Source organism: Lathyrus oleraceus, chromosome 5, assembly GCF_024323335.1.
Source record: "Lathyrus oleraceus cultivar Zhongwan6 chromosome 5, CAAS_Psat_ZW6_1.0, whole genome shotgun sequence".
NCBI classification, from domain to species: Eukaryota; Viridiplantae; Streptophyta; class Magnoliopsida; order Fabales; family Fabaceae; genus Lathyrus; species Lathyrus oleraceus.
This window is the reverse complement of record NC_066583.1, coordinates 512,392,511-512,413,960: the sequence shown is the minus strand read 5'-3', so window position 1 is coordinate 512,413,960 and position 21,450 is coordinate 512,392,511. Positions and strand designations below refer to the sequence as shown.

Genomic DNA, 21,450 nt, shown 5'->3' with positions numbered 1-21,450 from the left:
TCATCTGCCCGAGCGCGTCATGCGACAGTTCGATTACACCCAAATTATTCTCAGACACCCTGATGTCTTCGCTCCTCCCGTTATGACACATAGATATATGGATGTCATGTTTGATGATTATCTTAGTCATTTGGTACCAGAGGAGGCATATAGTACCATAACTGATAGTGACTAGAACTATGTAGATGGATACATCAGGTGGTTCTTCAGGGTATCACATTCATAGATGGTGTAGGCTACTCCAAGAGATCCATCGAGGTCAACTCATTAGGAGATACTAAAGGAGGAGCAAGTTAGGTTAGGTTAGATCATGCTCATGATGCTTTGCCTAGATGTCACCGTATTGTGGAGATTGAACAGACAAATATTGACAAATGTATATTTTTTTATGGTTTTGGGGTGAGGGAGGTCCTAGATGCCATTATGATGGAGGCACGAGAGGCACTAATGTACCAGAGACAGCGTCGGAGGACGGGGTGAAGATGATACCGGGGAGCTCTAGTCCGTCATACAGTGTAGTTGATAGTATTTGTAGTTTGGATTTATGTTCGGTTGTTTTTTATTTTTACTTATTTCGACTTCATTGTATATTTCGATTTTACTGTGTATGTCATGATGATTTATTTTGACTCCGTATTTATATATGTCATTTTTTGCACATCAGTTGTATGGTTTAATATTCATCATATAACAAATGCCTTAACATTTATAAATCATCATTTTCATCTGAGTAATCATAAAACTAACTTAACATGCACTATTTGACTGGTTACGGAGATGCATCTCCGTAGACCCTAAACGGAGATGCATCTCGAAATCGATAAATATTTCAAATGGGTCTTTCAGAGAGGGCTGCATAGAGTGTGTTTTGAAATATTCCAAAGATGTATCTCCGGATCAATTATAACATTTTGACTTAAGACAATTATGCGTTCGGAGATATACATCTTCGGAATCTGAGGGCCATTTTGAATTTTCCATAAGATGGGATAAGAAATCCCCTCAAATATTTAGGCTAGCCCGCAGGACAAATCCTAGGAAGTTTATTACTCGGAATCCCATGTTGAAAGTTATTCGAAAGAGACTAGGTTCGTGGCAGAATAAATCTTTGGGAGGTTCCTTGTTGCAACTCATATATTATGTTTGATTTGATTTTTCTAACAAATGATTATCCATACAACAATCATCTGCAACAGGTAGATTTCATCAATGCAAGTAATAGCAACGAAATTGCATACATCTTTCATAGCAAATTGAAACATCCATTGTACTTGTTTATAGAAAAAGCATTCACACAACACCACACACAAATGACAGAAACAGAAAAAGAAAACAGAAGCATTGGTCTATTAATAGAGTACACATTCCTTGATTATATAGTAGATGATTCAATTCAAGGAAATAATTTATTAACCACACAAACTGCATCTTCATGTGAGCTGCAACATGGAGAATATGAACCTGTTCGCATGAACACAGAACTATTAAAATCGAGTATGACACAAATAGCACAAGAGAACCATAAAATAGTTAGAGGAAAGAGTACCTTAATGTTTTAGATATTGAGTTGAGTAGGAATCGGGCGCAACTCGTAGTCATGAAATCTTGATCCTACTTTCTGACGAATTAGTACTAGCGGAATATGATTGATAATCCAATGGCATGGTCCATCTTTCTCTAGATCAATGCTGTCAACTAATTCAACCGGCATATCAGCAAATCCGAGAAATTGAAGTTTTTTCAAGTGTTGAAGGTCTTGCGGAACCACCTTCAGTTGAGGATTGTTGTTGAATCGGAAGTGTTCGAGACAAAGTAAAGCTTCTTCGTCTATCGATACGGAACTTAGTCTATTTAATCTAGTCAAGTCCAACTCCTTCAGCTTATGAAACCCTCCTTTCTGAAAATGCAACCTTTCGCCAGAAAACGCATCATCCCACAAATTCAGCCTCAACAAATTCGGCAAATTCTTCAAAGAGTCTAGTGGATCGTCTTCGAAGTTAGACAAACCGAGTCTTAACTTCACAAGATACTTGAGATTTGGAATCCATTTAGGCAACTTTGTTAGTTTGCATTTCAAATTCAGCACTCTGAGATGGATTGGAGCTGATACAAGATCCAAGTCAAGGATTTCATCCTTCGCTATAGCACCGATATTCAGAGATTCAAGGTGATCCATCTCTTGTATTGCTTCACATAATGCGTCTCCGTATTCTCTCCGAACATTCTTTATGCCTAACTTTCTTAACTGTTTCAACTTTTTGAGCTCTTGGATAAGGCCTTTTCCACCATGATCTGCTTCCAAAAAGTATAGTTTTTGTAAAGATATCAAACTTCCAATACCTTTTTGCATTTTCACTCCGATCGTAAAGTTCAACATAGAATAATGCCCTTCGTATTTTCTATAATAAGCCGGAAGAAGCCTTAGCTTTGTGAGCTTGTTGATCTCTTTTGGTAACTCATGCACTAGAGTTTGCCTTAGATCCAAGGTTTCTAAGTTGACTAGCAAACCGATGGATTTGGGAAGAACGGTAACTTTCGTATGACTCAGGTTCAAGTACCTTAGATGGAAAAGATTCCCTAAGTTATCAGGAATAGAATTCAACAAAGAATTCTCAAAGTCAAGCACTTTCAGAAGCTTGAACTTGGTGGATAATCCATCCATGAGCTGTTTAGGAGATTCGCCTTTGTCGAAAACAAATATAGCGCGAATTCCCGAGTTGCTAGTGTTTGTCAAGTCGTTGTTGGAGATAGCTGCTATCGAAAAGCGTCTAGTTATTCCAAGAGTGACTTGTTCATCATCTTTATGGCATAAATGACAGAAGCTTAAATCTTTCATTTTTCTAATGATCACTTCGCGCAACAAATCATGAACTTGGCAACTTTTGACTTTTCCATCGAAACCGCCTCTGGAAACATTAACCAAACTTCTTTGTATCAACTCTGTTAGGCACTCTTCAGCAGCTTCCTCCAAAGTTCTACCCTCCTCGTGCCTAACAAACCCTTCGGCCATCCATTGTCTCGTAAGTCTCTTCCGATTGATCGTGTAGTCCTCAGGATATATACCAAAGTATAGCATGCATGATTTCAAATGGTAAGGCAAGTCATCATAACTAAGCGATAAAATCTTGACTAGACTAGTTAAATGCACGTTGCGATCTAACTCCATTCTCAGATTTCGACTCACCTTTTCCCACTCGAACATGGTTTTGGATTTTGTTGACAAAAGACCACCGATGGCCACAATTGCTAGTGGCAGCCCTCCGCATTTTTGAACGATTTCTCTGGACATCTCCTCGAGTTCTGTTGGACACAGCCCTCTAAACGCCTTGTTGCAAAACAGCTCCCATGCTTTGTTTGGAGGCAAAGGTTGTAGCTCATGAACATGAACAGGAAAAGATCTCTTAGAATATTCCGCTACGTGCATTTTTCTAGTTGTCACGATGATTCTACTTCCTTTGTTGTTACTAATCAAGGCATGTTCAATCTCATCGGAAAAATTGTCTTTCCAAACATCATCGAATAAAACCAAGTACCTTTTCGACTCAAGGTATTGTCTCACTTGATTAATCAACGCTTCGTCATCCATCTTCTGCAGACCCCTCGGAATAGGCTCATTGCTGTCCTTGCAAAACTTCTTTATCATTTCTGTCAACAGCTCTCTGATAGTGTATGTTTGAGAAACCGTGATGAAAGATCTACAATCGAAGCTCCGTTTCACTAGCTGGTTATTGAAAACATGCTTCGCGAGAGTGGTTTTCCCGAGTCCTCCCATGCCAACCACAGCAACCAACATGAGCTCATTGTCTCCCTCCACCAAGCATCTGACCAACTCATCTCGCGCAGACTCAAAACCGACAACTTGAGTCTCTTCAATGAAATACGGAGCCATTCGAGGGTCACCAATTCTAGGAGCTTTAGTCCCTCTATGGCTTCCCGCTTCATTTTCAGACCGAAACTCAAATCTCGTACTTCTTTCTTTGATTCTACCAAGCGATATCTTGATGTCTTGAATCTCAGAAACAATCTGATGATCTGTATTCATGATTGTGTTCAAGCCAGGAATCATTTGGATCACAGATTTGAATAGAGAATGGCTTGCCCTCTCTTCCAAATACATGATGTAGTAATCAATGACATCTTCTATGCGAAAAGACGCTTCTCTCACCTGCTTCACCCAAGTTTTGACTCCATTGGATCCTCCTCCTCCTCCACCATCATCAGAAGCCTTTCTATCTGCATCCTTGAGGAAAGCATGGATGCTCTCAAGTTCATCTTTGATGTCATTGAAGTCTCTTTCGATCCCTGCTACCGAAGATCTTTCTTCTACTGCAAATTTGCAACTTTCTTTTATCACAAATTGGCCTAGTTCTTGCAAAACAAATGACACAGCAGTTTCTGCCATATCATATCATATCATTGTGTTCATGAATCAGATTAGCTTTTGCAAGAATTTTTTTAAGCAATCCAATTAAGTTCAAGTGAAGTGCATTGTTTTGGTAAAATAGTTGTGATTTGTGGGAAGAAGTTGACTAATGAATAGTTTAGTCTACATGACACTATTTTTCTATTGTAGTGTGGGGGACAAATACAACTCTTTTCAATTTTGGCTGCTAGACTTTTGTTTTTTTATATAGTGCTTGCAGAAAATGTAGGTATAGTAGGTAGTTGTGAATGTTATTAGTTTAATCTTTGAAATTTGGGGTAAGCAACTATGAAGCACGGATTTTGACACGGACACGGATATTTGGATACCGATAATATGAAAATATAGGACACTGACACTGCATATAATAATATTTGAGTTTCATTTATCTCTCTATTATTAAAAGAATTAGAAATATTCTAATTCTAATCAAAACTAGTATTTCTAATTCTTCATTGATATCATCGTTTTAAAACATGTTTAACCCTTTTAAAAATGTATGAGATTTGACCAAAAAATGTATAAGGTATGATGAAGGAAAAAAATAATTTCTTTTTGAAAAAGTTGTATAAATTGTGTGACACGTGTTATATGAGTGTGATACGGGTGTCGGACACCGATTCAACAAGTGTCGAAGCATATAAAAATACCATTTATTTAACGACACTTGTTTGACTTTTCCGACACGTGTAGTACGGGTGTCATACAAGTGTCCGACACCGACATGTGTCGGACACCGATACGTGTTAGACACCGACATAGTACGAGTATGAATTTGTATTTTGTTTTAAAATGAGATCTATAAACTATATTTGGATATCATAAAATGAATGAAGTGGACTGGAGCAGAACTGAATGGGGGCATAATGGAGATTCGTTTCCATTGTTTAGAAATTTTAGTACGACAAGTTCTCCGTTGCGCCCAAATCAAAAAAGAAATATGATGGTAAATGATGGAATGAAATGAAATTCTTACTAATTCATTCCACTCCATCCGATTTTAAATAATTCAAACAATGAAATATCATTTCATTCCATCTCATACTGTTTTCCTCCATCCAATTCCATCGATTCAAATAAATAATTTTCCATGGACATTGGCTAGGCATCTAATTCAAAAAATACTTTTCACATTTAGTCATTTAACCAGTGCTTTTAGGCTAGGCTATGTTTGAATATCACAAAATGAACACCGTAGAATGGATTGAAATATAATAGAGCGGAATAAAGATTTCATTCTATCATTTAAAAAATTTAGGACGTAAAACACGAGTTCTTCATTCTACCTAAATCGGAGAAAAAGAAATATACTGGTAAGTAATATAAAGAAATAAAATCTATACCACTTCATTCAGTTCCGCTCCATTAGATTTTAAGTGATCTTAACAATAAAATACTTCTTCATTTCATCTCATCTCATCCCACTCCACTCCATGCAATTTCATTGATCCAAACAAAGCCTTAGAGATACTTCCACACTCATGCTGAATCTAACCATTTACTTAGCAACTACACACATACCAACAATATTTGACTTTAAAGGTACCTCCACACTTTTGCCAAACTCATAATCAATCTAACCATTTACTTGGCAATTACACATACAACAACATTTGACTTTATAGGTACTTCCACACTTTCCTAAATGACAAAATCAGGAAGCATTGACTTAGGTTCATTTCATTGACATGTTCAAATGTTGCATTTGAAGCAGTGCAATTCCTCATACAATTACAATTTATTCTTGACAATATCAAGATGATACAACACAAGACCAACTTCTTACAGAAGTAAAAAAAAGTTTAGAACATCAAAAGAAAAGGGGAAGGAAAACCTATGGCTCCTAGCAGCAACTTATATACCCTCAGTGCTTAAAACACCAACAAAAACATGTGTCATGGCTTTAAGCCAAACACTAGGGCAATGATTAAAACTAGGAAGGAAAAAAACTTGAGTTCATAAACACAAGTTGTATCCTCCCATGTAACCACAACGAAGCCATTAATATCGAGACGAGCTTCCCCATTCATCTTAGGAAAAATACGAGGCGTGAAGAAAAAGAAAAGACAACGGTTACGCTGATATTTTCCTGCATAATCGACTTGAACTAAAACACCAACTTTATCTATACATAGTATACTTGTCTTTCTCTTTCTTTCACTAGTTCCTTCTCACAAACAGGATTTGTGAATTAGGATGTTGCAGAAGAGGAAGATTTTTCAATGGTTCCGAGTCATAATCCGAGCCCGAGTTGAACTTTATCTGCATATAAAGCTAACATTTATATAGGTCCAAAAATAGTTGTTATCTTTATATGTAATTTTATGATGTAGATTGTTTTCGCGTCTTTTTCTTGTAAGAGAAGTTGCAAGAGCAAGAAGAATTATTCACGGGACAAACCTCATATTTCTTGAGTAACGATGCCAGCAATGTGGCAACAGCTTGGATAACAAGTTTCTGCCCAACGCAAGAACGTGTACCGGATCCGAAAGGAAGAAATGCTGCATTTTCGCTTGGATCGTTTAGTACAAACGAGCTGATTCCATAATCAAGTTGTTCTTCAGAACCTATAAGAAATATCAGTATCGAGAGATTAGCGATGGTATCGAGTATTGCAATAAAGGCACGTCAGAGTAGTAGAGACATAATCCATAGCGAATTGAGGTTACTTATAAGATACAAAACCTGTCAGCTAAGTAACGAGATTTGTACCTGATCCTTCTGTTACGTTTGACAGAAATCGGTACGGATTAAAATCACTTGCATCTTTCCCCCAATTGAAGTCATCCTTCTGTACCAATTGAACCGGAACAACCAGTAAAGCTCCAGCAGGCACGGTTACACCATTTGCGAATCTCAAGTCTAACACACGGATGAACATTAATGAACAAGAAGTTAAATTTCCGCATTTCGAGTAATGAACATAATAATCTATATTATACTTGCTGCGGTGAAGAGTAAGGAATATGTCACCTTGTTTCGTAGAACACCTCTGCAGCATGGGACCGGTGGGGAGAAGACGCGCAGATTCATAAATTGTCGCCAATAGCAAAGGCATCCTATAAACATCTTCATGCTCGTATTTTGAAGGGTTTCTCCCGACGATGCTAATCTCCGAATAAACCTGCAAAAGCATTGAAAATAAGCAATAGGGAATTGTATAAGAAGATTCAGTATAGGACTCAAAACCCAAGGTTTTGATCACTCGAGAATAAACAAAAATAAAACGATTGTAGCTGTGAAATTTAATTACGAACCGGATAAGTAAAGACAGAATAAACACATTTCTACCTTATCTTGTATTTCCGAATTCATGATAAGATTAGTCAACACGTTGGCGATTAAAGTAGCTATAGTTTGAGATCCATGAAGCATCACACTCATGATGTTACCGTAATGTTCTTCCTTAGAATTTTTCTGATCATTTGCTGATTTTGTTTCTGGGTTGGAACTCTCGCTACAAACATTTTGATTGATATGGTCTAAAATCTCGAAGCTCTTTCTGCAATGAAGAATCTCTTCAGTTAAGCATCTTAACTTTTTACATAACCGTCGATACCTCCAAAATCCTCGATTCCAAAACGGAGTAACATTATAGGAAGCCCAAAAGCAAGCCTCTTTAGCAATCATCATAAGCAGTTCTTCGTATATCGCAGCCTTCGGCCACGCCAAGAAGCCGTCTCCGAAGAATGTGGCTCCCATTAATGTGAAAGCCATATGCCGAGAAACCAAACCACAACTAATGCTTCCTCTGACTCTAATCTTTTCTATTTGATCTACGATAAAGTCTGCAACCTTCCGAGGATTCAAATCAGCCGTTTTCATCAATCTTTCGTCCAATTCTGTTTCCAATAATTCCCTTCTCTTTCGAACCTAAAGAGAATTTAAATTAAATTCAAAGCAGCTTATTCAGAATTCGAACATGTTACATAAAGAAGACAGAATACGACATTCCTTCAGATATTTGAGATGCATATCGAAAATACACAAACAAAGAGTAGTCAGATATTTCAGAAGCTCACAAAACTTATCTACTAGCATAAACACCAGTGAGATTGTTTGAGTTTACGAAAACAACTTATGCCATGTTCATAAGTCTTTCATGATAGCTTATGAAAACAGCTTATAACTTATATATATAAAAAATGACAGTTAAGAACCTTTTCATACAAAGGAGAAAAAAAGCTTGATTGGCCAAAAGCTAAATGAAATGCTTTTCCAGAAAAAGGCAACTTATTCTCAGCTTTTATGAGCATCTCTTGAATTATCACTGGATCTTTAACCGACACGAGAAGCTTAGTAGGACCTAACCACAGCCTAACAATCGGTCCATACTTCTCGTGAGATTTCGATAACACATCTGAAAATCATAATCAAAATCAAAACCAAAATCAAAATCAAAATCAAAATCAAAATCAAAGTAACACATACGATATATTACAGAAAAAGAAAAATAAAGATAATGATCACCAGTGAGATTTTCTTTGGAAAGAAGCTTGAAATGTCCGAAAAACGATGAAGCTGGAGGTCCAGGAATGGTTCTAGCTTTATACAAGAAGGTGAAAACATTGAAGAGTCTTGTAAGCAAAAAGGAGGTGATAACAAGAAGAAAAAGCCATAGAAAAGCATTGAATTCTCTTGCTGCAAAGTCTCTAAGAAGCTGAGAACGAGTAAAGAGAAGAGTGCTGTTGTTACAGGAAGATGAAGATCTGATTTTGGAGTTGAGAAGAACGATTCCTATAAAAGTATTTGGAGCAGAAAAGGAAGAAGAATCAGTGAAACATGATGAAGAATCGTTCATTTTGTTTCATGGATTGTTTATTAAGGTTTGGTGGTTGATGAAGATGATTGTTGTTCTGTTTTTTTCTTATTGGTGTTTAGAGAGAGAAAGAGAAGAGAGTAAACTAAAACAACGTTGTTGTTTGTTTTTGGAGTGTGTGACGGTGTCGTTTTGTTACAATTATTGTGATTGAATTTGTGAGTAAGATGAGAAAATTGTTATGTTGTTTTTTGTTATTGTCATAATTGGAAGCTAATCATGTGAGTATAGTTAATTGACTTGATTCATACTTAACAAAGTAACTAATATTTTGGATTTATATTTCTTAAGAATTTTAATCAATTATTAAGTAAATTTTGAGAAATAAATTTCAAAAGATGTTTTTAGAATATTGAGAAAAAAAAAGTTGTCTGAGTGTGTGTATGACTATAGTACTTGTATTAGATTCGATTTTATAATTATTGATTTTAGAAAGATAAGACAGTTGATCACATGATCAAATGGCGAACTTCTAACATATGAGACAGTTTCTTGATGTTGCTTTTTAGTATTTGATTCTTTTACATCAATCATCATAAACTTCTCGCTTGTTGATTTAATTCAATCTTTCTTCTTCATTTGATACGAAATTCATGGCTTTCAAAGTAAACAAAGCTAAGAATGTTGTTAGTACATCCTTATCTAAAATTGTAAGTGCTCTTTCACTTCTACATCCCACATGTGTTGAAGAAATTGAATTTTTTTCCAGAAATAGGATTGTAGTGAAACAACATGTCTATGATCATGTGGTTGCTGCACAGTTGCACATTCCAGAGATTGTTAATCTTATGGAGCATCAAGAGATTAATAACTTTTTGAAGGTCTCCATAGAATACAATGAAGACTTAATAAGAGTATTTTATGATGGCTTAGAATCAAGGGAAGGATCTACATTATGTTTGAAGATGGGAAAGAGTTCCTACCACTTTACGGGAGACTCATGGACGGAAGTGTTTGAGATTTATGTGCTCTCTCATCAAGCAACTTTATTTGATCATGCCCTTCATCCAACTTTCGATTGGAAAAGTCGCTTGAACTCATGTCTAAAAGCACCAAGGTTAAATGAGAACTTGGATAAATTGTCAATCGACTATTTAAAGAGAGATCCTCGTATTCTTCATTGGATTATCACTCATGTGTTATGTCCAAGAAAAGGAGGTCATTCTAGGATTGACCAAGTTGAGGTACATCTCCTGTATATTTTTCAGAATAAATTTAAGATTAATTGGCCAAACTATTTTGTGTCAATGATGTTTGTTGTTAGAGATTGTAACAGAGGGTCTTCCTTGTGTTACGTTTCGATGATTGCAAAGATTCTTAAGCACTTTCGTATTAGTGTACCAAATCTTCAATGCATTTGATCCGATCAAGCTCAAGAGTTTAAAAGGAGCTGAATGACAAACATGGGATACCATTGGGATGCTAATATCAAGACTTATTTTTATCGCATGATGATCCTGCTAAATTTGGTCATGTTATTGTTGAAAAACAACCTGTTGAAGACCCACATCACCATGTGGATACGTAAATGGTTGATACTCATAATGAGTATAATGATGCATGGCTTCATGATGAAGAGCAACATGAAGACCCACATGAGTGGGGTCAGTGGCAACATAATTCTTTGACCTAACATGACATGGCTTATGGACACAACTCTGGAGTTGACTCAAGTGGTGAAGAAACTTCGATTATCACCTTGTTGAAAAACATGCGTGTTGAGCAACAGAAGCGCCGCTAAAATGAGTCATGTAAGCATGATGCTTTTGAAGCTGTTCAAGAGGAGCGCTTCAGATTGGTTCACGAACATATGAATGCCTAAGAGACCAATTTCAACAATTTTTCCACATATGTTATTGAATAGTTTAATCAAATCCGTCAAGACATGACATTCAACCATGGTGCCACTAAAATCGGGATCAATGATTGAATTTCAAAATGATAATCACCATCATTATCAACAATTTTACAGGGAGATGTATGATTTTTTGGATGTCGAATATGGAAACGATAGTGTGACTTGGTACCGGGGTAGGATACCAGAAACTAGGGGTAGTAGAGGTCGTAGGCATTAGTTAAGTTTCATTGTGGATCAAATCCCCTTTGGAATGTCTATTTGGAGCCAAGTGAAATTGTGGTTGGAAATTAACTTATAACATGATTCCAATCAGTGTGTCTCGTTTGTTAAATCATGTAATTTATTGCGGGTGACTTTTGGAAAGGAGAAGACAATAGTGATTTGGATATCGTCTTGCTGGATTATTTGGATGGGGAGAAACCACACTTTGTTCCAAAGTAGAGTCTTTAATCTGGATGAAGTTGTTCTATCCATTAAATTTATTTCATGGAACTGGTTAATTGTTGGTAGTTTTTTTGCCTAAAACTTATAATTGATACGATTGATCTAGTGTGCATTTTCTTTGTCCGAAGAGTTTGTAATTGGTCGTAGACCACTTTGTAAGGGTTAGAGTACCCTTATACTCTCTTTTTAATATTTACTTACTTATAAAAAAATGAGATTGCAAGATAAATAGTTATTTAGTTGTCCATATTCTTCTAGCTTAACTTTTCTTTACTACATACACTTTTCAAGGATAAAGGGAATATTTTGCATCACATTGGTAAATTGTTCAATTTTGATTTTTTTCAAACAATATAAAAACATAATAGCTTCAATAGGGTAACAACAAACTCTTCCACAATTCATCAAAGAAAGTTTCATCACTTTTGAACCAATTTGTAGTTCACAATTGCATATGAATCATATTGCTTATACCTTTTGGTTATTGGTTAACTTTTGTTGTAATTTATAATAACAAGAGAAATGTTTGATTCTACTTTCTGATCTGATTTTGCTTCACTAAGTTGATCAATGGCTTCAGAAAGTGTTCCTTTATTTCCATTCACCCAAACACCCTTTATGGGCAATGGTTTATCATCTGGTGCCACTTTACTTTCCAATTGTTCTTTGTGCTTTCCCCATAAAACTGAATATAAGCCTATGACAACCAAGATGGAACCAATTGCACTACATTCACAAATTTAAGATCAAGTTATCAGGTTAGATAGATGTCATGGAAAAAAAATAGATATAAAACCGATTCATTCGGCTTAAAAAAATTATTTTGAAAATTGTACATTAACTTTTTCAAAAATTTAAACTTTATTTTTTTTCAATACAAACATTTTGCAATTATGTTCCTAAGAAATTAATTAGTTGTATTGTTTTGGTTTCTTTTTAACATAGACGAAATGCTAATAACTATAAGAAACTCACACATAAAACTGTGAGGATGGGGATTCAAATTTTAGTGTTGATATTCATGAAGCAGGATTTGAAATTTGATAGAATTTTAAATCTTCAAAAAGAACTATTCATTGTCCCAGTAATTGAATATTATGTTGTTAGCTACTTGAATTAAAGAAAGATGTTATTGTATAATTCAACTATTAAATGATTCGAGGTCAGATATGTCATTAAGTAATTTTAGCTCTTCCCAATCATAGTTAAAAGTTATTTTTTTTTCTCTATAATATCTTCCATTTCTTTTTAAGTGGCGCTTTTTTTATACTTTTTATACATATTGTTATTTTTTAAAAACTGATTGTTTTTTTTCTATTATATCCTTAATTTTTTAGTAATTTATTTAACTTTTTTCTCTTTATAATAAATGATTAAAGATAATTTTGACAATACTACAATTAATACTACATTAAACTTTAAAATGAGAATTAAAAAAGAACAAATTTTAAAAAGAAAAAACTATAGGAGTACATGTGGCTATATTTTATATGACATAATTATACGTCAATGTGAGGTATATTGATTTTTTTTATATTATATCTCTATTGTTGTTTATTTTATTTATAAATAGTTAACTTTTATTATTAGATGTATATAATTTTTTTAATTTATTTAAACGGTGTAATTTATGAGTTTTATTTTATAAAATAAAATCGTTATATTTATAAAAATATAAAATAGTATAACCTTTAATTTTTTATGGAAATATAATTAAATGATTATATTTGTTTAAAAAAAAAGAACCGAATGAGAATTTCACATCATCTCATTACTTTGGCATCTTTGAATTAATTAGTAGTGAATAAATATTTGAAACCAACCTGTCACCTTTAATTGGCACTTAGGTGTGTGATCACCAAACCATCTAAGAATGTCTAATAGCTATAATAGTTTTTAAAATGATTGTAACATTCTTATTACTACCTTTTGAATTTGATTGAAGTTCACTCATGAAAATGGCTTTTCTTAAAATCAGAGAGATCTTTTTTCTTAATAATCTTTCTCTTATTAGTCATTATTAAGCCTTATAGATTAATCACTAATTAATTAGTAATATATTATTACAAGTAGTATTTTTATTAATATAATTATTAATTTTTAAAAAACTTGTGTAAGCCTTTAAACTACCCATTATAAAACCCTTCATTAATAAAAATAATCACCTCATAAAATAAAATAAGCTATATTATTATTTCTTAAAATAAAATATTGAAGTGTCTTTATGTAGGGTTAGGGAGGCATTGACCTAGAAATTATACCTTCCAAGAAAAATCTGTTCTGCAAGGAAAAATGAACCCATAATTGCCACAATGATCATCATCAAAGGACTAAATGAAGTTGCAAAAACAGGTCCTTTCTTTTTTATTACCAATCCTTGTACATAATATGATATACTTGATGCAACTATCCCCTGATAAAAAATAAATTATTATTCATATTTATCAAAATAACATATAAAAAAATGCAAAATAAGTATAAACCGATTATCTAGGGTTCAATTCCGATCAGTAAAACGTATTAGTTTAAACAAATTGTTAATATTTATAAATTAAAAAAATTATTTTTCAAAAAATTATTTTTAAAAAATTAAATAACCATACTACAAACATTTTATTATGCTAAAAAGGTATTGTAACAAAAAAAAATAATCAAAAAAAAAATGTATCCTATCAATTAGCAGGCATCTATAATAATGATTAATAATGTGCCCCTAGAGTATATTCTAATATTCAAGAGTTGAGATATTTTGCATTTAAAATTTGAAAACCATTTAAATGATAAAAAAATATCTGTTCTAAATGAAGATTTAATCTATGTTCTTACAGCATATGCAGAAGCTAATAAATTCATATCCCAACCAATAGTCCACACTGAAACTTTGTGTTCCATAACCAAAGTTGCAGCAAAAGCCAGAAGTGTTCCAAAGAAACATATAAGTGATGTGAGTGTTAGCTGATGATTCTTGTATGTTTCTATAGCCCTAGCCTGCTCAACAAAATTTTAAAAAATAAAAATGATTAATTATATAATTTCAACAAATAACAAAATTAATAACATAACATATAATCGACTATTTATTAAGACCCGACAGTTCACATTACAGTTTTACGCTTTTATTCTACTAAAATCAAAATGCAAAATTTTGTCTGATGAAGACGATATGATCATTAGATAAAAAAAGTCGAACAATAAATTTTCGGCCGAAAAAAATTAGGGCTTACTTGTAACACAAAGAGAGATGACCATGCAAGTGTAGCAATTATGAGTAGAATGGAACCAATGAGCCAATTATTTTTGCTTGAGGATCTTGTGATGTTTGTTGAAATTTGATTACTATGAGGAGAATCTTTAGTCCATAGCAAATCCAAAATAGGACCTTTGTATAATGTCATCAACATTGCTCCAGCCACAGTTAATAAAGTCCCAACCACCTTTGCTTGGCATCTCAACTTCTTCATGTTTATAATTTCCATCCTTTTTTTCATAAAATCAATCCATTTATTAATAAAATTAAAATAAATTTTAATTAAAATTTTTTAAAATTAAATAGATTGAATTTAAATAGTTATTTACCGGCATAAAACCGCGATCGCGAAAGTCATTGCAGGAAGCATATTGCTCATTGCACATGAGAAAGTTGGAGATGTTAATTTCAACCCAGCATAGTATAAGTTTTGATCTATCACTGGCCTGTTTAGAAAATATTTAAATTAATCTAAGAAAATATGTATATACATAATTTTATTAAAAAATATATTAGTGCATTAAAATTAGGAAATAACCCAAGTAAAGCTAGGAGAAGAATTTGCATGAAAATTGGAAATGTAATCTTTGGTTGAGCCTTCCTGGAAAAATTATAAATAATATGCATTAGCATTTGTTTATAAAATAACTCAAAAACTCATAATACATTACAATATAGACACAAAATATTCATGTAAGCATCAAATATTTTGAGTTAAGAAATTAAACAAAATTTCCAAGACTGAGTATGTTTTTGAATTTTTTTTATATACAAACCTTTCGAAGATAATGGCGAACGGAGCTATCGCGATGGTTGCGAAAGCGTGGCGATAAACAACAAGAACATAGTGACTCATGCCACCATTGAGAGAAAGCTTGGTTATAATGTTCATGCCTGCATAGCCAAACTGCAAAAGGATCATGGCAAAATAAGGCATAGAGTTCTCAAAGAAGTTTGCATAAGATCTAAGCTTTTCAGACCCCATTTTAGGGTTTGGAGACAATAATGAGGATAGGCTTAGATTTATAAGGGTAAGAACTCTTGAGGAAGATTTGTGTATTTTCTTCCTAAGTTATATAATGGTGAGAGAACTATTATTTATACAATATGAAATTATTTGTCAAACATAATCTATGAAAATTTATTTAAAAAATTACAAATTCATTGTTGTATTAAAAATTATCAATCATAAGATATAATCTATATAATAGATTAATATATGGTTAATAATAATATGATATAATTTATGTAATACAGATATGCGATAAAAAAAATAATACGATGTAATTTATATAATATAGGTATATAGAAAAAATTATCAGAAGTATTATAATTAATATTGAATTAAATATATATTTTTACTATAATTAATATTGAATTAGATATATTTTTTTACTAACTTTTAAATTTATATTTTATTGATGCGTGTGTTTGTTTTTATTTTTTTAATTCTAACCTCTCTTTCATGGGTTTAGCAATCACATTCATAGTGATATGATGAAATAATATTATTGGTCATGGGATAACAAATTAGCAAACAAAGTAAATAAATAATGGTTAATTAATCATAGAATCTTAAGGGATGGAAATCTATCTAGCTTTAAGATTTAAAAAAAATAAAGGAGCCAGCTTCATTTCCAAAACGAATCTTTTCACAAAATCAATTTCATTGTAAATATCTCAAATGGAATCTGAATATCATTTATTTTTGTATAAAAAATGGATTAAAGAGTAGTAGTATAAAACAAAGTCTAACTTACATCAAAAGTTTAAGAAAATTCAGGTTTCAAATGCTCTCATGGCTAAGGCGTATGCAATGTTTTAGGCAATTGGTTTAGCTTTCTGCATCTTTACTTGTATTTTCGATGAGTACAATACTAACTATTCTTCTTGCAATATAGTTAACAAGAGATATTTAAGATTATGATATGTAAAAAAAAGATGATCTAATTTAGTTAGCGAGGTAGCTAAATATAGCTATTTTTGACATAGCTAAATGTGTAGAATCGTGAGGTTACAATCTCGGGCATTGCTCACACAAACCCGCCCCATTAGAAAACATCTTACATGATTCGTCACCGAAGATATAACAAGACCTTACTCTACTGGGTAGCATGGTGGGTAGCTCATAACTGGGGACGTAGAAAGATGTGATGAGTTCGACCTAACCTCATTTATGTCCTTTCTATTCATCTCATGTGGTTGAAGGCGAGTGAGTCGAGGTTGTTCACACTGTGTGCGCTTGGGTTCTAATATTTCATAACAACTCACATCTACCAAGTACGAGGTGTGTAGAGGCACGATATTTGAGGAAATACATAGCACCTAGCTTAGCTACTCCCCAAAGCACGAGGTCTATATGGTGAAGTGTTCAAGTATGGTGAGATATGTAAAGATAATGATACTTAGTGGTTAAGGTTGAGTTAACCATAGTCGTTTGATTGGTGGAGATGGTTGGGTTTACTGATCTAGAGGTTTTGCAAAATCTTTGAGTTTCTTATTAAAGTGGTAATAATTAAATGTTTCGGGAAGAACCATTTAATCTAGGACATCCATTTAACTACATGCTTGGAAGCATGGCCCTTGATTCCTAACATGACAATGATGAACACTTGTCTCGAGGGATTCTTGGTTCCTATAAATTCTAGGGAAAAATTAACCCATCTCTATTGCTTTATGTCCCCACTTGCTCCAGCCAAGAGTGTTTCTTCTACAATAACATTTATTCCTACAAACCCAGTTCTCCTAGCAACTTATGACGCCTTTTAACAAGTATTTCCTTCTCCTTTTTTATACTTTTTTTCCTTTGTCTTTAGAGGATTGTGTTCCTTATGGATTGTGACAATGACAATAATATGGTGTAACATGTGACTCGTGAGGAGAGATATGAGTTATGACACCGTTGTATTAAAAGTTTGTGGCGAGCGATTGAAAAATAGTTAAGATGGGAATGGTTGAAAGTGATGATGATAACTTTAGTAGTAGTTCAGATAGTGGCGCGTCTAACGATAGTGATGTTATTTTGGTCATTTCTTTCCTAAGACCGGCAGAAAGTTCAGTGAGATGACAAATGGAATCCATGGACACAAGTTTGGATCACCTTTCCGATGAAGTAATTAATGCCAACTATTTAATAACTAATGATGCAAGGATAAGGGAATTTTGGGACGATTTGACGATATCTTATACGGGAAGTGAATGTGAAGTTATGCTAGAGCCTTTGTGGAGGGCTTTAGGCCTATTACCATAATGAAGGCCTCTTCTTCCAATGAAGTGAATGCCTCATTTTCCAAAAATCATAAGGTGGACCTATGGAAGGGCATCCTCGTAGAAGAGGGTGTTACAAGTTCCTCCCAGTGGACCATTTTTATGACATTTTCTAAAAGCCAATAGGATCCTTAATTATTGGATAAGAAGTTTGACAACATTGTTTTCCCGCCGATCACCTCAACAAATCTACTGATTCTAAGGGTAAGACAGCTAGGTCCGAAATAGTTGTTCCATGTGAATAGAACATGTTCAAGGAGTTTGATTTGGAATAAAAAAAATAGGGGACTTGGAGTCTAAACTTTAGAAGATGAATGAGAAATTTAGGCTGGACAAGATGTTGTAGGCATCAGCAAACAAAAATTTGTCTTATGTAGATAAGAAGCACGCAGAGGCCCATCGAGCTCTCGAGATATCTAAGTCAGATAAGAAAAGTATAGCAGATGCCTTCTGTAACACCCAAGGCCAAAGAGGGTGGGGGTGGATGTAACACCCGAGGCTGGAGAGGGCGGCGAGTGGTCACCCAAATTCACATCGGAATAAGAGGATTTTGATATTGTGTAGGTATGGGATTGAATGGTTAAATGAAGACTTATAAGGATTAAGTGGTATTACCTATACCAACAAGATGCATCTTCTTTTCGGTACCCTAACAAATAAGAACTCCATAGTTAAGTGTGCTTGACTTGGAGTAGTATTTGGATGAGTGACCTTCTAGGAAGTTTCTCAGAAAGCATATGATTGAGGATAAATCATGTTGAAAAGACCATTGTTGATTTGTGGGGTCAGTCGGTAATCCTGAAAGCAGTCTGGGGCATTACAAATTATATAAGAGTCATACCTCTCCCAGTACGATGTGGTTCGGGGATGAATCAAGCGGAAGTTGGTGAGCATGTAACATCTGAGGACGAAGAGGGTGAGGGATGGATGTAACACCTGAGGTCGAAGAGGGCGGGGGTGGATGTAACACCCGAGGACGGCGAGTGGTCACCCTAATTCATATTAGAATGAGAGGATCTTGAGGTTGTGCATGTATGAGATTGTATGGTTAAAGGAAGGCTTATAAGGATTAATTGGTACTACCTATACAAACAATATTCGTCTTCTTTTCAGTAGCCTAACAAATAAGAACTCCATAGTTAAGTGTGCTTGACTTGGAGTAGTATTTGGATGGGTGGCCTTCTGGAAAATTTCTCAGAAAGCGTGTGAGTGAGGACAAAGCATACTGAAAAGAACTGTGTTGGTTTGTGGGTTCATTCGATAATCCTGAAAGCAGCCTGGGGAATTACACCTTCAAATTTAAGTGATGAGGTCGCAAGGTTGAGAGAAGTGACTGTATTCAACACCAATGCAAGGAGTGCTTTGGAAGTTGATATATAGGAAACTGGTATGGATGTCACTCGTTCCATGGATCGAGTTTCAAGAAAGAGAAAAAAATAAAGTTTTATTCTTATACATTAATCTTGCTTTATATGAGCTTTGACTGTTCATGGTGGTTAAGAACGAGAAATTGGTGGATAAGGTGGTGGAAGAAGGAGAGGAGGTTGTGTTTGGCCAAGAAGCGAAAGGTGCACTCACTTAAGAAGAAGAGGTCACGCCCATTGAGGATAACTAGGATTTGTTTTCTTATATTTTGTATCTTTATCTATATGTAATAATGTCCTTATATGGGTAAAACATCAATGAAAAATATTTCATTCCAACTTAATTATTATTTGAAAACTCTTCATACTTAGATATTTTTGTGTCTTTCATATTTCAAAATAATAGTCGACTCAAATGTCTTATCCTTTTGTTAACTTTTTTGTTGAATATTTGCAAAGAAAAACACCAAATCTTTCATGAATGAGATAGTCGCATACTTTAACATTTTGGTTTCTGGGCGATACAATTCGAAACTCCAAAGCCAATCCGAGAACATCCTGGAGTGGACGGGTCCCGATACTGTAGCTTTCACTTATGGAACGACCATAACCCAAATAGATTTGTTCGACTGAAAGATAATATTAAAGATATGACTAAGAAAGGTAGGTTGTCTAGGTTTACCATTGATGCACCAAAATATTGGATGCTAAGATGGTTTTTGGAGATATTTGAAAATGGTACAATTTACCCATTCTTATGAATATCAAGGGAGACCCTCACCATCCAAGGAAGGCCTTCCCCATCAACATTCAGACATACCCAAAGAAAGTGAGTGAAGAGGTCAAACAGGTAAGCCAACATTTATGGGTCAAGGCACATTAATTACAATAGGGGTAATTTTAAAAGAGTTCCCTTGTTTTAAAGGAGACTTTTGTAACTCTATAAAGAGGATAATAAGGGAAATGGCGTTTCAGGATAAAAAATTACCAAAAGAACCATCCGTGAAAGGAAGGTCACACATCTCCATGTATCACAAAATGTTGGACAATGGAGCCCCGGACTATCACGTCCCATTATTGATAGTATCTATTATTTAAAACATTGGTGTATGACGTGTTTTGGTGGATCAAGGGAGCTCGTGCGATATTATGTTCACCAACATTTTAAAAAGTTACAACTAACTCGAGAGAAACTCATCCCATACAAAGGAAGTAATCTCCATGGATTTAATGGCTCAACAACAAGACCTTGCGGTCATGTTAAGTTAATGGTATCTGTTTGGAGGTAGGAGACCTAGAAAACAATAAAAATCATATTCTTAATAATGGATTGCAAGTCAATATACAATTGTATTATTGGAGAAGCGACAATAGCCACCCTATGAGCCGTATCTTCGACAGTTCATTTTAAATTAAATTAGCACATTGATGAGGATGTAATGGCTACTAAGAAAGTGGGGTTGGAGGCCTGTCGTTATTATTTCTTAGTGTCTATGACAATTCACCAGGGAACCAATATTAAATAAAGGAATGAAGGGACCTAAAGACTCAAAGAGCAGAGAAAAAACAAAGGAAAATGACCTTTTAGGCCATCATAAAATTAGATGAAGTTTGGGAAAGGGCTGAGTTTGATACAAGAGTTTTTGGGAACCAAGGGAATGAGAAGGAGGAAATGTTAGACAAATGACTCCTAACACAAGAAGGAGGTTAATTGTGGTGGTTTGAAAAACGAAGTCCAATTAAAAATTATTTGCTAAATGAAAACTTTTTGAAATTTTTTTAGAGCAAACAAAGAACGAACATCTTAATAAATAAAGAAAATGAAATCAAAATAAAGAAGAGAGTAAAATAAAGTGGAAATAAATAAATAGCGAAAATATAAAGAGATAAGGGTTGTCAGAATTGCACTAGAGAATTATAATGGTTCGGCCTAACCATTTGACCTACTCATGTCCCCATGAATTTCCTCTTGAGAGTATCCACAAAAGATGTGAGATTTTCAAAGGTTATTCCTACAAACCTTCTTAC

At 34.2% G+C, this 21,450-nt stretch overlaps 3 protein-coding genes across 4 annotated transcripts; all 3 read right to left on the bottom strand.

Moving 5' to 3' along the window:
* Nucleotides 1-1,201: 1,201 nt before the first annotated feature.
* On the bottom strand, nt 1,202-4,601 carry LOC127085923 (disease resistance protein RPM1). Its single transcript, XM_051026466.1, has 2 exons — nt 1,547-4,601; nt 1,202-1,461 (listed from the first exon to the last, which is right to left on the bottom strand). The coding sequence occupies exon 1, from the start codon at nt 4,400-4,402 to the stop codon at nt 1,556-1,558; it is 2,847 nt and encodes a 948-aa protein (XP_050882423.1). The 5' UTR covers nt 4,403-4,601; the 3' UTR covers nt 1,202-1,461; nt 1,547-1,555.
* Nucleotides 4,602-6,069: 1,468 nt separating this feature from the next.
* On the bottom strand, nt 6,070-9,379 carry LOC127085922 (geranylhydroquinone 3''-hydroxylase CYP76B74). The gene is made up of 7 exons (XM_051026465.1): nt 8,894-9,379; nt 8,584-8,783; nt 7,715-8,296; nt 7,397-7,547; nt 7,136-7,285; nt 6,824-6,990; nt 6,070-6,685 (listed from the first exon to the last, which is right to left on the bottom strand). Exons 1-7 carry the CDS (start codon nt 9,222-9,224, stop codon nt 6,584-6,586), a joined length of 1,683 nt encoding a protein of 560 aa, XP_050882422.1. The 5' UTR covers nt 9,225-9,379; the 3' UTR covers nt 6,070-6,583.
* A 2,653-nt stretch (nt 9,380-12,032) lies between these two features.
* LOC127085921 (WAT1-related protein At5g07050) lies at nt 12,033-20,175 on the bottom strand. 2 transcript variants are annotated; one of them, XM_051026463.1, is made up of 8 exons: nt 20,165-20,175; nt 15,568-15,756; nt 15,330-15,392; nt 15,121-15,237; nt 14,769-15,021; nt 14,371-14,532; nt 13,806-13,957; nt 12,033-12,270 (listed from the first exon to the last, which is right to left on the bottom strand). In XM_051026463.1, the coding sequence occupies exons 1-8, from the start codon at nt 20,173-20,175 to the stop codon at nt 12,033-12,035; spliced, it is 1,185 nt and encodes a 394-aa protein (XP_050882420.1). The 2 variants fall into 2 exon arrangements, with proteins under 2 accessions (XP_050882420.1, XP_050882419.1); XM_051026462.1 differs by lacking the exon at nt 20,165-20,175 and having other exon boundaries at nt 15,568-15,776.
* Nucleotides 20,176-21,450: the final 1,275 nt, after the last annotated feature.